General features: G+C 34.9%; 1 protein-coding gene across 1 annotated transcript; it reads right to left on the bottom strand.

Moving 5' to 3' along the window:
* Window positions 1-5329: 5329 nt before the first annotated feature.
* On the bottom strand, window positions 5330-12699 carry LOC112737442 (uncharacterized). The gene is made up of 8 exons (XM_025787350.3): window positions 12456-12699; window positions 10671-10785; window positions 8183-10183; window positions 8030-8084; window positions 7167-7315; window positions 6611-6697; window positions 6338-6466; window positions 5330-5800 (listed from the first exon to the last, which is right to left on the bottom strand). Exons 2-8 carry the CDS (start codon window positions 10737-10739, stop codon window positions 5708-5710), a joined length of 2583 nt encoding a protein of 860 aa, XP_025643135.1. The 5' UTR covers window positions 10740-10785; window positions 12456-12699; the 3' UTR covers window positions 5330-5707.
* Between the last annotated feature and the right edge of the window lie 2188 nt (window positions 12700-14887).

The raw sequence follows: 14887 nt of genomic DNA, 5'->3' as shown, positions 1-14887 counted from the left end.
GAATCCATAATGCTTTGTCATCTAACCGATTTCGGCATCGTAGGAGCTTAGTAAGATCCTCAATGTGCCATTGTTGTAATATAGAAGAGGAAGATATCCTCCATTGCTTTAGGGATTACATTAAAGCGCGGTGTAGTACTCGTTGGGAATTGGTAGAACGCCAAATGATCTGGACATGGACTTTTTTAAGTGGATTAGATGCTACTTTTCTTCTCATGAATGCCTCTTCTCGGCAGCGTTGTGGTGGATTTGGCAAGATCATAATAACGATATTTTCAACGGGAGGACTCATGGAGCACTGTGAAGGTAACGTTTTTAATTAAAAAAGCAGTTAAGTGTCATTTTTTTATATTGGAAGAACTTAAATTCGATCTCTACAATTTTTTTCTTGGAACCCCCTTCGGTCTTTATGATCAAATTGAACTGTGATGTTAGTATTTTACTCACTCAGCACTGAGCTGACTTCGGCTGCATTCTTTGAGATAGCACGAGTACTTGGATCAAGGGGGTGTTCGGGTGCTACTCCAGCAGACACCATAGTGCGATGTGAACTTCTGAATATTTTGAGTGGGCTGTATTTAGCTTGGGACTGCAGTTTCAATGAAATCATTTGTGAAGTAGACTACCTTAATGTTTATTGTGCTATTATTCATGATGCTGCTAGTAATAGTGCAAATTTCATTAAAAAAATTCAAGAACTTCGAAACAGAAAATGGACAGTAAGCTTGGCGCTTATCCAAAGGACTGCAAATGTTGTCGCTGACTACATGGCTAAGCTTTTAGTGCGAAAGACCAAATCTATACGGAGTGGTTGCTTCCTAACCGGTAATTAATGGAGATTTTGTCATAGGATATGCATACTTCCCTTTAATGTCTTTTCTTTTTTGTTTGTTTTTTTTAGTCACAAAAAAAACTATTAAAAATTTGAAAAAACTACCAAAAGTACCCATGAAGTTTATGAACGCTAACAAAAGTATCCATAAACTAAGAAAATTAATACTGTACCCATGAAAGATGGGTTCTGTATGACAAAATATCCAAATCCTATTTTTTTGTTGATTTTTAATAAAATTCCTAAACTAACCTACACTCAACCTCAACTCACTTTTTCAACCTTTCATAACTCAATTTGCACCAACTCTTGCCATGGAGTCCAAAACTACTCCTACAATAAACCAGACCGAAATCAATGGTAGTGGTGGTGGTGGTAGAGGATCGGACCTCAACCGATTCACTCATAAGTTTATAATCCATACCCAAACCAAATTAATCAAACATCAAAAAATATTCAAAACATAAAAAATTTTAAATCCATTCATCCAATTTCAATTCGCTTTAGCAAAATTAGAAATAGAAAAAGCCATCAACCATAAAAAATCAACAAATCCATTCATCCAATTTGAAATTTATTTCAACAAAAATCATAAGTAGAAGTAACCATCAACTGGATCTTCTGTAAATCAATCTCAGCCTTCATAAAAAATAGAAGCAAATTTAAAAGAAAAAAACAGTATCATTTTATTAGTAACTAAATCAATTTCTGAAAAGAAGAAAAATAAAATAAAAATGTTTAAAAAAAACCTTTTTCTTCGCCGGCTGACTGTAACATCGTCAATGGTAGAACCTCCATCCACAGTGCCGCCTCCCTTTCTTCTCTGATTTCTCTTTACCACCAAACCCGCTTTCTGCATGTAAGAGTACCACGACCCCTCTCTCTTCTCAGGTGTGTGACGACAGTGTTCTCCTCGGCTGGGTCAGACGCGCCATGACGACGTTCTCCTCGGCTGCAACAGACACGGCACGACAGCATTCTTCTCAGGTTGGGTCACAGGTGTGCGATGAAGGTGTTGTAGTCACCTTAATAGTGAGAGGGAGAAGCAGTGAGAGGGGAAGAGATTGACGGTAATGAGGAGGTGGGTTGAGAGTTTCTGTGACTCTGTGAGGGTTTTTGAGGGATAAGTGAAGAGAGAGAAAGAAGAGAAGAGAGGGAGCGATGGTAGAATGGGATTAGGGTGGGGTAGTTTAGGAATTTTATTAAAAAATCAACAAAAAATTAGGATTTGGATACTTTTGTCATACGAAACCGATCTTTCATGGATACAACGTTAATTTTCTTAGTTTATGGATACTTTTATTAGCGTTTGTAAACTTCATGGGTACTTTTGGTAGTTTTTCCTAAAAAATTGAAAAGCCTTTACCCTAGTAGAGTCTTCTGCATGTTGAACTAGTTGGCATACTTGTGCTCCAAATCGGTTTGAATTTTGAGTCACTTACCCATTTTGTCACGTGAAAGCCTGACGTATTGGACTCCTTTAAAAGAACAAACATCAAATGTCTCTAACCGTGTTGGGCTGAAAACTTTGGGCCATTGCTGTAATACTTCCTAAACTGTTTTAAATGCTTAAAAAACAAAGAAATATGTAGATCCCAAAATAAAAACAGGTCAAAGAACAAATATACACTTTGAACACTTACATTGGAGGCAGCTGAGGCTTGGTGCTAGTGGAAGGATATGCTGCCTTGCAAGTAGTTGCACCTAGGTTCAAGTCCCATGAGAGGAAAAATGAATTCTTTTTCTTTTTTCAGTTACTCTTTTCTTTTTATTGGGTTGGATAATTCATTCCTTCTTATCGTTCTTACTTCAATATCATTTTAACATTGTATTATATTATTTGATTTGTAATAAAAATAATTAGTCTTTAAATTTTTAAAAGATAAATATTATCAAAGATAAAATTGATCTTTTAAAATACTAAAACATAATTTATAAGTTGTAATTGATTTTATATAATTTAAAAAAATCATTTTTTGAAATAAAATTGATCTTTTAAAATACTAAAAAATAATTTATAAGTTGTAATTGATTTTATATAATTTAAAAAAATCATTTTTTGAAAAAAAAATTAGATAAAAAAAATTAGTTTTCTAAATAAAAATAGATTTTTATGTGCAAAAGCTAATTTTTTTCATGTAAAAATTGATTTTTTTAAAATTGATTTTTTATTTAAAATTAATTTAACTTATTAACCTAAACGAAATTTTTTATTAATCGAAAAAATGAATTCTTTTTCTTTTTTCAGTTACTCTTTTCTTTTTATTGGGTTGGATAATTCATTCCTTCTTATCGTTCTTACTTCAATATCATTTTAACATTGTATTATATTATTTGATTTGTAATAAAAATAATTAGTCTTTAAATTTTTAAAAGATAAATATTATCAAAGATAAAATTGATCTTTTAAAATACTAAAAAATAATTTATAAGTTGTAATTGATTTTATATAATTTAAAAAAATCATTTTTTGAAAAAAAAATTAGATAAAAAAAATTAGTTTTCTAAATAAAAATAGATTTTTATGTGCAAAAGCTAATTTTTTTCATGTAAAAATAGATTTTTTTAAAATTGATTTTTTATTTAAAATTAATTTAACTTATTAACCTAAACGAAATTTTTTATTAATCGAACTCAGATTTTTTTTTGTTAATATTAACCATATATATTTCTACATATTAATAATAAATTTAAAAATAAAATAATTATATTTATAAATTTTATTTTAATATAAATATTATTATATAATTTTGTATTAAAATTTTTTGCCCCTTCAAATATTTTTTTTCAAGTTCTACTCTCATTTTTTATTAATTAGTTTGTACGAAAATTTAGAATCACATGGCTATTTTAGTCATTTCATATAATATTTTAGTCATTTCCATGTGTATCCAAACATAATACTGGACATTACATTAGTGTTTTATCCATCGTATCCAAACACAATATACAAATAATTTTTAATATCTTCGTCCTATTGTCTTTATCTCGGATACAAAAAGTTTGTGTCCTGTCCATAAAAAACAAACAAAACGTTTGTGTGCCATGTTCATTTTTTTTTACGGTATTTTCTAGTTCGGTAGGTTAAAGATTAATATATTACGAATCTAAGTTTTATTTAAGGGTCTATCACTGATCAAATAAGTTATTGTATATACAAAGTAGGATTCAAATCTTCAACATTTATTTAAATAAAAGAGTGAGTTAACCATTTAGCCAACCTACTTTGATAGTGTGCCATGTTATTTTTAATTGTAACTAGTTCACAGTTTTGTTGAATTAAAATCCACTAATTATTAAAAATCCGATCTCCACTAAACCATTTTCAGAAGTCCGACAAAAAACTAGAGCATTTATAAAAACATAAATAAAAAAATTACAAATTTAGTGTTTTTAAAATTTTTTAAAAACCTTTATGAATTGTGGTAAAATGGTTATCCATTGTATTCAACTATTAACACTTTTGGAAAAAGAAGAAAAATGGTGTATTGATGCATCCACAGACCACAGTTGATTTTATATCTTTAGAATTTGTACTTGTTCTCCAAATCATCAATCTTATTCTTATATTGTTGTTATATAGGACATTCTATTAATTATTTAACTTTGACCTTACGGTAAAACTACATTGAAATTAAATAAAACTTTTTTGAATTTAAATAGAACATTTTAAATCATAAAGACCAAAACAGGATTAAACTTAAAGGATCAATTTAATATTTTACCTTGCTAATAAAAGAGACAAAAACAGAGGGATTCTTAGCCTAGAGCGTAGTTTGAAAGAATGAAATTCATAAGCGATCCCTCCCAAACTTTTTCTGGAGGCTTATGGTAATTGTCCTTCCATTAGCCCGAAACTGAGTTAGCATATTTTCTGCCCTAAAAAATGAGTACAGTGCTCGTCTTTTGATAAGAGATTAAAACGCACACAAACATAGAAATGGATTTCACTGAAGGGCACAGAGCAGATCTGTCCAACTATTCTTTAATTATTATACCATCACGACAGTTCACTCCATAATTTACAATCAAATCAGTCTCAAACCAGATACAAAATCAGAATAAAGCAACTAAATATATGTTGTGTGTCTCAGTTCTTATACTGGAATAAATTCAATACTTCGATATACCCAAAACTAAAAAACACACTCAGACGGCAAGTCAAGTGAAGAGTTTAGGCAATAAAATACCTCAGCTTTCTTAATATAATGCTTTAAATGGCGACCATATAAAATGGCAATTGACTTACAGCCCCGCGAGGTGGACGGAAGAATACAGCACAGCGTCCTTTGACCAGGCCACAAACTGTCTGATACTTTGACAAATTGGCTTTTTTTATTTAAATATCACTCATACGAATTTTTGTGAACACAGAATTCAAAAGCCTAGTTTTATAACATGGACTCATGTATTTTGAGAAGATTTTAACCCACAATAATAAATTGAGTGGAAGCAATCCGTAAGAAAAATAGATAAATAAAAATAAAAGACAAATAATTAAAATTTTAACTCATCCTCCTAATTATCTCTAATTTAAAAAATAGATTAAGAATGCTGTTTCAAGCAATACGCAAGGGAGTAATGAGCTTCAGATTCAGCATTAGCGAGTGAACAAGCATTCTCAGGTTAGGGGGGTTAAATTTGACATAATACAAAAATGTTCCTAAAATAACTATCTACTTACGTCAGCAGAGAAACATGGGGGAAGGAGAGCACTGAACTACAGAAGCCCATTCCCATTTCCATGGAAACACCATTATAGCATCAAAACCATTGACATACAGCATCAACGTTTCCTTACCAAAATTCAGAAAGTGCAATAAAAATAAGCACTTTCTGTTCTCGTGGATCTCTTACTAACATTTACATTTGACACTACAAGGTTTGTGAATTGTCTGTAATATGCTGATCCAGATACTGCTTCACACAACTAGGATTTGTCTCAAATATGAATGGCATCCCCCTCAGCTGCAAAATAAAACCAATTGTATTTTATTTCACACATTTCGAGACAACTGTAGCAATTTAACTAAGACTTGATTCCTATTTACATAACTAACCCAAAGGGCATCTTATAATTCCAACCGCCTCCACCTCCCTCAACTTAGAAAATAGTGGTAGTGAGTTACGTATATTTGATTATTTTGTAAACTCGAAGAAAGCAGGGATGGAATTGAAATGAGCAAACAGTAACATGCTCATTCTCATAACAAAAACTGTGTTCTTATATTCCTACTAAGGGATATTGGTAGCACAAAGATTCTCTGACACTTAATTCCACCAACAACTAGAAACAAAAAAAAAGGGGAATTTGCAGACCATCCAGCACCTATGAACTCCGCAATCAAATTCTGAGACTCATTTTGATTGTCGACAACACATGGTTGAGAACTAGTTAAAAACTTTTATCCATATGCACAAATACTAAGAGCATGTGTACATGCATGCAGGAAAACTTTTTCAAAGAGGATATGAGGTTCTGAAATACGGGCTATATAATCATACCTCAATCAAACAATTGGAGTGTAATCTTTGAGACTGACCAGTCTGCACTTCTTTGTTATTCACCAATATTGAAGTCTTGCCAAAGTTTTTAATGTAGAAAGATCCATCATTGTGCAGCTTTATAACTGCCTGAAAGTTAGCAAAGGAAGAAACATCATTTATATGTCGATGGGTCAAACTTTGTTTTGTTTGGGGGGGAGTAACAAAATATATGAAAGCACCGAAATCATTGTTGCATCATGAACCAAGTCAAATTTGGTAAATATGACTAACCTGGCGTCGAGATATTTTATTTGCATAACCTCCTTTGCCCAAGTCAATATCTACAGGAACACCTTCTGTTGCCCGTCCAAGTAAAACCTGCAGGAGAAATTGAGATATCACTAAAAGCATTATCTGTTGGCACTTTAATTTGATTGTTGTTCTATGGAAAGATAAATCCTAGAGAATAGCAATTTAGTTACTTTCCTCGCATCATTTGGTGGGTGTTACTTCCAAAAAAAACCATCACAGCTTAGACATTTAAAGGCTCAAAGATTAAAACGCACACAAACATAGAAATGGATTTCACTGAAGAGCACAGAACAGATCTGTCCAACTATTCTTTAATTATTATACCTTCACCACAGTTCACTCCATAATTTACAATCAAATCACTGTATCAAACCAGAAACAAAATCAGAATAAAGCAAGTAAATATCTGTTCATAGACATATATGTTGTGTGTCTCAGTTCTTATACTGGAAATAAATTCAACACATGGATATACCCAAAACTAAAAAACACACTCAGACGGCAAGTCAAGTGAAGAGTTTAGGCAATAAAATACCTCAGCTTTCTTAATATAATGCTTTGAATAGCGACCATATAAAATGGCAATTGCTTCATGTAAAGCAATGGCTCTCTGCATAGAGGAATGAGCACCCTGTTCCAACCTTATGATAGTCCGCTTAGTTTCCTCATGTTGATATGTTGATACTATATTGCAATCAGAATATAATATTGTTAAGCTATCATAAAAGAAAATAGACAATGAAATCAACAAAAACCGAATAATATCCAACTATTTATCTTAGATGTATAGGATAAATAATGTAAACAAACTACTACTTGGAGAGTTTAAAAACAGAATATTTACTGAATATCTGCTGATCAACGAAAACATATTCATACAAAGGCACACATATTGCACAAGTTCCATAAATTATGTAAACTAGTAGCAGAAGCGCAGAACTCGTGGTCATGCATCAAACATCATCACATGAAGTCTGGTCCATAATGCACAAGAGCTCACCCATATGCCGCATAACTACTAGCATGTTTCTAAAATGTCACTAGTGAACTGGAACTCATTAGGGGGAAGCATCAAATTTTACAGCTTCTTCAAAAGGAAAAAATACTACTAAAAAGTATCACCTGTCCAAGGGTCCATCACATTTATCACTGTACTAGACATTAGTTAAATAAAAAATAGGCAACCATAAGGATGCAAAATGAGTGTTTATGAGACTATCCCAAATAACTGAGCCATGCTTCTGCGGCACGAGGCAGAATAAGGCAAGCACCACAAAACATAAAATGTTATTTAGTTGGGACATTAGTTAATTATCTGTACTCCAAATAAACAAAATATAAAAGATGTCAAATAGCATCATGCAAGAAGCAATGACAAAAGTAATTTCTTTGTAATACCTTCCTCGTTATAAAACAAATCCTGATCATCTGGATCCAGATCCATATCAAGTATCTGTAGAAGGAAATGAAGGAATAACTCAGAAAATAGCTACAATTATGAAACAAGGTTAAGGTTACTGTTGATTGAAAGGTCTGCACTACACGCCTTACCATTGCCTCTATATCAGAATAACAAGGAACGTCATCATCACTCTCCATATATTGCTCTTCATCTAAAGTTGGAGGAATTGCCACCAGCTGAGACTTGGGAACATCTGAAGACCCCGCTTCAGCATGTTGCAAATGACGATCTTTTGGCAAGGCTAAGTTTTTTCCCTGTTTCATGCCTGAGCCATCAGAATAAGGATGATTTCTGAAGCCATTAGACCCAAGGGTTGGTTTCTCACTAAAAGAGTTTGTCGCACGACTATTTAGACAATGTGTCAAGCCTACATTGATAGGTGTGTCCTTTGGATTTGCATGCATGATAGCATTGGTTGTGCTAGCTTTATTTCCACCTAACCCACCAGAAACAGACATAGCACTCCTGGATGCTGTATGTGATGCATGAGCATTCGGAAATTCACACTTTACCTTAGAGTTATCAACAGGTCCTGGAAGGGGAGGAGATCCCATCACCTGAGAAGATCCACGAAACTCTGCAGGTTTTTTCTGTTCTACCTTTGTCATTCTACTTGTTTCAAGAGCTTTATGGTTACTAAATCCATAATCCTGAACACATGATGACATTGGCTTATTGGATTCTGTATACATCCATTCAGATGAATAGGGAGATGTTGAAGGAGGCACATCCAAGGGTAGTAGGAAAACATCAACATTGCATGGAACTTCTGGTTCTTCAGTGTTTAGTGCACAGAATACAACTCCATTAGTTAGTTCAGGAAAACGAGGATCTTTAACAGAGACAGAAGATGATACTTGGTTATCTGATTTCTGAACTGTTTGAGCATTGCTAGACTGTGATCTATTGTTATCATCTACTTTTGCTTGACATGAAACTGACAGATTTGAAACTTTTGGTTGTGATGCCACTGAAGACTCTGCCTCAGCCTTTTCAGGCATCTGATCTTGGCTAACATCATTAGGAGAACTCAGTAGAAGTGAACTCAGACCCTCATAATAAGACTTATCAATCCCATCTTTTCCATCAACATCCATCAGATAGAGTTCTTCCTCATTAGTGAAGTTCAAGAGAGAATTGGACAGTTCTGTCAGGTAAGCCTCCCCACAAGGAATAGAATCCTTAAAATCATCACATGGCATTTCAGGCTCTTGAATGCTCGCATGTGTTTTCCACACTGGCATTTCCGGGAGTGGAGACAAATGTAAGCTATTAAATGATGTACCACATTCTATTTCAGATGAATCAAATACATCATTTCCATCAAACTCAGAACACAGGTTTCCAGGATCACTGTTGATCTGATCAAATGGGGTCTCTAAATTATCGTCACCAATGAAGCTATCAATGGCTAGTTCTTCTGGAACACCCATCTCCTCTGCAACTCCATTGGAAACATCATCTCGAAGAAATTGAGGTTCTGCAGCTCCATTGGAAACATCATCTCGAAGAAATTGAGGTTCTTCTCTAAGTACATCTTGTTGCTCAGCAGGGATATCGTCTTGAACTGGATCCTTAGCTCCAGTGTAATATGCATGGGCAGTAACTCCATTCGATGTAGCACCACCATTCATCATATTTTCAGGAAAAGAATACTGAGCAGGATCAGTATGTGAACCATGGAAACCAAAATGATTGGACATTTCACCTTCGGCCACACAGTTTTCAGGTAAACTCTCATTTCCATTTGCACCATAATTGTCATTTTCAGGATCAACAAGGAAACCTAAGTCCATGGAATTAAACATGTCACTGCGGATTCTTTTCCGCATAGCATAATAGGAAGTCCGTACACTTTCAGCTTTTCTCTTTGCAGAATCAATTTTGCGTTCTCTTGAATTTCCAAACTTGATGAACTTTGATGGGAGAGGTGAAGTAGAAATCTCGAAGTCTGTCATGCTTGCAGATGCTTCCGCAGAAATAATAGGATCATAGAGGATAGAATACCATCTATCGCGTATTTCTTTGAAACTATATCTTCGAGAAAACTGCACCACACCTTTTGCTAGTGACTCTAAAGAAGCACCAGCCTGCAAATATACAAGTCAAAGACTAAACATGGAGTCCCCCTTCAAAACTCAAACCAGACGGCAAGAACAAACATCTATCCAATTCAGAGCAATTGCCCCTTGACATACATAAACCACGACATTCAGAATCATCCACAAACAGATCCACTCTTCAATATGTAAGGACTAAAACATTTTCCCCATGATATGAGTGTCTACTATCCCCAAGACCTCAAATAATACACATTTAATATGATAAATAGTATGAATATGCAATGAATATAACTCATTGATCCCAACCTAAGAACCCTCTAAGACACACGTTCGTGGATTTTACCGTAGGCACCAACTTTACCTAGCAGTACAACTACTATTCATCAGAAAAGGCGCTAAAGCACATTAGATAGACAGTAGATTAAACAAATACGCAGATGCAAAGGCAACAAAAGATTAGGAATAGAGGTTGAAATCAAAAGCTAAGAGTGAATTGGAGAGAGAGAGAGAGAACCTCAACGGCGTTCTTGAGGAGAAGGTTGTCCTCAGAAGTCCAAGATGAGAGAGTGGCAAGAGCACCCATGGCAGCGGCGGCACCACTGACACCGTCTATCGTCGTCTTTTATATCCTAACATGCCATCAGTGACAAAGGATTCAGAATCACAAAAAATTTCCAAGGTTCTGAAAACCGAACCGGTCATTGAACCGTTCTAGCTACTGGTTCACTGGTTTATTGGTTCAACCGATTGTTCGTGGTTCAACCAAAATAACCGTTTTATAATAAAATATAAATAAACACACTAAAACATAATTATAGTCTAATATAAACCTTAAAATGTCATTCAAATTAAAAATACTATATCAATCACAATGTTATAATCTTATCCAAATATAAATTCAAAAGTCAAATAACAAAAAAAAAAAACTAAATATAAAATACCAACATCAAAGTTTGTCATCAATTATAAAAATCCGCAAAAACAGTAGTCCAATGACAAGAATAATGAAAAGCAAATCACAACAATTATACAAATTAACAATTACAAAATCAAAAACAGCACCACAACAACAATTATCAAATTAACAAAATCAAAAACATAAACTCAGATCAGAATAATTATTCAAATTAATAATTAGCAAAAATACAACAACCTAACAATCACAGGGTCAAAGAATAGCACCTCAATAACAATTTAACAAATTATCAAATTAACAAGATCAAAAACATAAACTAAGATCAAAATAATTATTCAAATTAACAATTGGGCAAAGTTACAAAAACCTAACAAAGATAGAGTCAAAGAACAGCACCTTAACAACAATTTTACAAATTACCAAGTTAACAATAATAATAACATGAACTCAGATATGAGATCAGCACCACAAAACCAAGAAACAACAGCAACAAAGAACTGGCAGCAACCCAAATACAAGAAAGAACAAGAACAAGGAAAAGAAATCACTTCACACCAAAGTTGCGAGAACCGAACCTGTCAGTGAACTGGTCGAGTGACTGGTTCAATGGTTCAAAGATCTAACCGTGGTCGAACCAGTTTAATTAAATATAAAATAAAATTATTAAAAATACAATATAAATTTTCTATAAAATTCAAAATTTCACAATTCAACATAAAAATTGTGATTGTTGGCCAACACTGAATTGTGATTGTTGATCATTATTTGCATTCCGCTTCAATACAATTTATCATGTTTATACCAATTTTTAGAGGGAACTAGATAAATTGTATACTTAAAACATCATATCAAATTGGTGAAGAATGAAAAGTTATTATTGTACATAGTTTTATTGAAGAATGAAAAGTTATAACCTGCTACAGTAGAACCAAGAGTGTAGCTATTTTCCAAAATGACAAACTTAAACACATTTCTCTTTTCTCATCAGCTGCTATGTTGTAATTAACACGCAAACAGTAATCCTATGTATACAAATCAAAACAATGCTTTTTGGCTTTTCCAGTTTTCCCAAATAATGCTTAACCATGATCTTAAGTTCTTAACTATATTGTTGATCAAAACAATGCTTTTCCAGTTTTTCCAAACATTTATAACAATGATCAAAACAATGATAATACTCTTACAGATACTAATTAACTTTTTTTTTTCAAAAAAACAAGTTATTAATGCGATTGAAATTGAACCAAATTAAACGAACAGGGACTCAGAGAGGTTGGAGTTGGGGACAAACAAAGGCCAGAGGCCAAAGGCGAGGACGAGGCCAGAGGGTTAGGGACGAGGACAAGGACGAACAGAGACCAGAGGCGAGGACGAGGAACTTACCGTCGACGACCCAAGGCGAGGAGCGAAGAAGCAGCGACGGCGAGAGAGAGCTCGAAGAGGGACGTTGAGCGAGAGAGAGAGAGAGAGAGCGCTCGAAGACGGTCTGTCCCCGCCGGCGGCGACAGCACCCTCTACCGGAGGAGAAGAGTTCGGCGATGACTTTGAAGAGGGATGGTGGCTGCGTTCCAAGAAGGTTTAGGGTTGGGTTTGAGAGAGAGAGAGAGGGATGGGTGGGGTTTTGGGTGTCTTTCTTATTTGTTTTTTACTTTTTTAAAACACAAAACCGGGAACCTAAAAAACCGAACCGGTTCAGTTGGTTCACCGGTTAACCATCGATTTGGTTGGTTTTCTACCAATTTTTTGCAAGACGATTTTAGATATTAACCGGACCGTCTAAAGAATCGGTTCTCAATTAACCCGGTCGAACCAGCCAGTCCATCCGATTTTTAGAACATTGCTTCAAAGTTCACACATTTGGAAACTCGAACAGATGATGCTGGAGCTCGAAGCCTCGAACACGCGACGGAGAGGGAGCTCAGATGAGGGTTAGAAGCTCGGCCAAAACAGAGGCCAAAGCGTGGTGATAACAATAGGCTGGAGGTCTAAAGCTCGAACAAGCGACGGAGAGGAATCACATCGGCGGAAGCACGACGATACAGAGGCGGCGGAAGTTCAAAACAAACGAGAAAACGTGGCAAGCAGACGCGTTGCGACGACGATAGCGCAATGCGGATAGTGGCAGTGGAGATCATGATGGCGGTGGTGGTTGGACGTTCTTCAATGAGATGGAGACTCCTTCTCTACTGCAAGCCTACGTTCAAGATTGAGATTGAGATTCTGCTACCTGATAGTGCTCAAGGAACTAAGGAAGGGGATTAAGATTCGAGATTAAGATTCTGCTGCTTGCATTCGATACCATTTTCCTTTTTTTCTTAATTAATGAACGAAACGGTGTTGTTTTGTAACGTTTGTCTAAAATTTGAAAATTAACCGGGTCCAAGTTTGATTCAACCGGGTAGTTTCTGGCCAATTTAGCAGTCCAATAACGATTTTTGAAACAAGTAGTTATCCTTTTTGTCGAAATCGCTTTTTTCATTAGTTTACGGTTCGACAGGCCGATTCAAACCGATTTTCAGAACGTTGAAATTTTTAACAAAGTTTTTTAATCAAATATTCGGTAATAAAAAATTCATAATCCAAAAAAAAATTAAACAAAAAAATCAGATTCACCGTCCAAACTAAATTCAATGTTTATGTATCAAAGTTTATTAAATAACTTTAATAATAATAGGCATAATATATATGTACTCAGTGCTTAATATTCATAGACAAAATTAAGTCTAGATTCCTGTAATGGTGAACATTACTTAATGGGTGCATATTTGGTGGCATCATGTCATTAGTTATTAACTTTAATTGAATTAAATAAATTGTTGTATTTGACATTGTAATATTATATCTACAACATTATATATAGTATGAATTCTAGTACGAAAACAAGTTAATATGCTATGTTGGAAATGTGGTGAATTTAATTGTATTTTGGCTGATGTTGTGGGTTGAGATTGGTTGAATTTGTGGGAACCGTAAAGATAATCATATGTCCAATTTTAGGAGAAGTTATGTCCAATTTTTTTAGGAAGTTTCCATATAGTTAACATGTACTGATTAGTGTTAATAATACATTTATTTTCCAGACATGACAACAGGTAGCAGAGGTAGACCGAGTGGGTCTCATGGTCGTGATAGAGAGAGAGTTTCCACTGAATCTCCTGCGACTGTTCAGTCCTCGCCTTTTACCTCGGCTGCCCTGTCGACCCCTATGATGTCACAGGCGGGTCTAGCAAACCAACAGTTCATTATGATCCTAAACCCTAACTAAGTGTCTCTTTCTGCTACGCCCCCTGCAGATCCAACGACAAAACCCGAGGTGGGTGATTCCTCTAGTACCCCAGCAAGAGGCCCCTCCCCCACCGCCCGTCACCCGGGTGAGAATTTGGCCTGATGGCATGCAGGCGTGAGTACATACAATTTTTTAATCTTAAGTTTGTTAATCTTAAGTTTATGCATTTCCATGTGTTTGTTAATGTTCAGTTTTTTCTCTGATAGTAATGCTTGCACACAAGAGATCTCTGAGGTCATTAAGTCGATGTACGACCACCCGTGGCCGACCTACACGTAGATCCCAGCTGAGACTAGAGATCGATGGTTTTAGAAGTGGGCGGTAAGAACCCAATAATGTTGAATTAATTAACTGTATTTTATTTCGACTAACTAATGTTGTTAAATCACTTTATGCAGTTGAAATTAATATGGGATGCATAGCATAATCTCATTATCAGGAAGATCTATGACCACTGGGCCGCTAAACGACTTCAGCAAATGATGAGTGACGTTCGTAAGAGGCGCGACCACCTAATGTCGTGGATCCG

This window comes from Arachis hypogaea, chromosome 2 (assembly GCF_003086295.3).
Source record: "Arachis hypogaea cultivar Tifrunner chromosome 2, arahy.Tifrunner.gnm2.J5K5, whole genome shotgun sequence".
Taxonomy (NCBI): domain Eukaryota; kingdom Viridiplantae; phylum Streptophyta; class Magnoliopsida; order Fabales; family Fabaceae; genus Arachis; species Arachis hypogaea.
This window is presented reverse-complemented; position numbering and strand designations above follow the sequence as displayed.

Coding starts and splice junctions, on each gene's coding strand:
- LOC112737442 (XM_025787350.3), bottom strand. CDS start 10,739: ATGGGTGCTCTTGCCACTCTCTCATCTTGGACTTCTGAGGACAACCTT. Junction 8,085..8,182: donor ATTCTGATATAGAGGCAATG/GTAAGGCGTGTA, acceptor TTCCTTCTACAG/ATACTTGATATGGATCTGGA. Junction 5,801..6,337: donor ACTCCAATTGTTTGATTGAG/GTATGATTATAT, acceptor TTTATTTTGCAG/CTGAGGGGGATGCCATTCAT.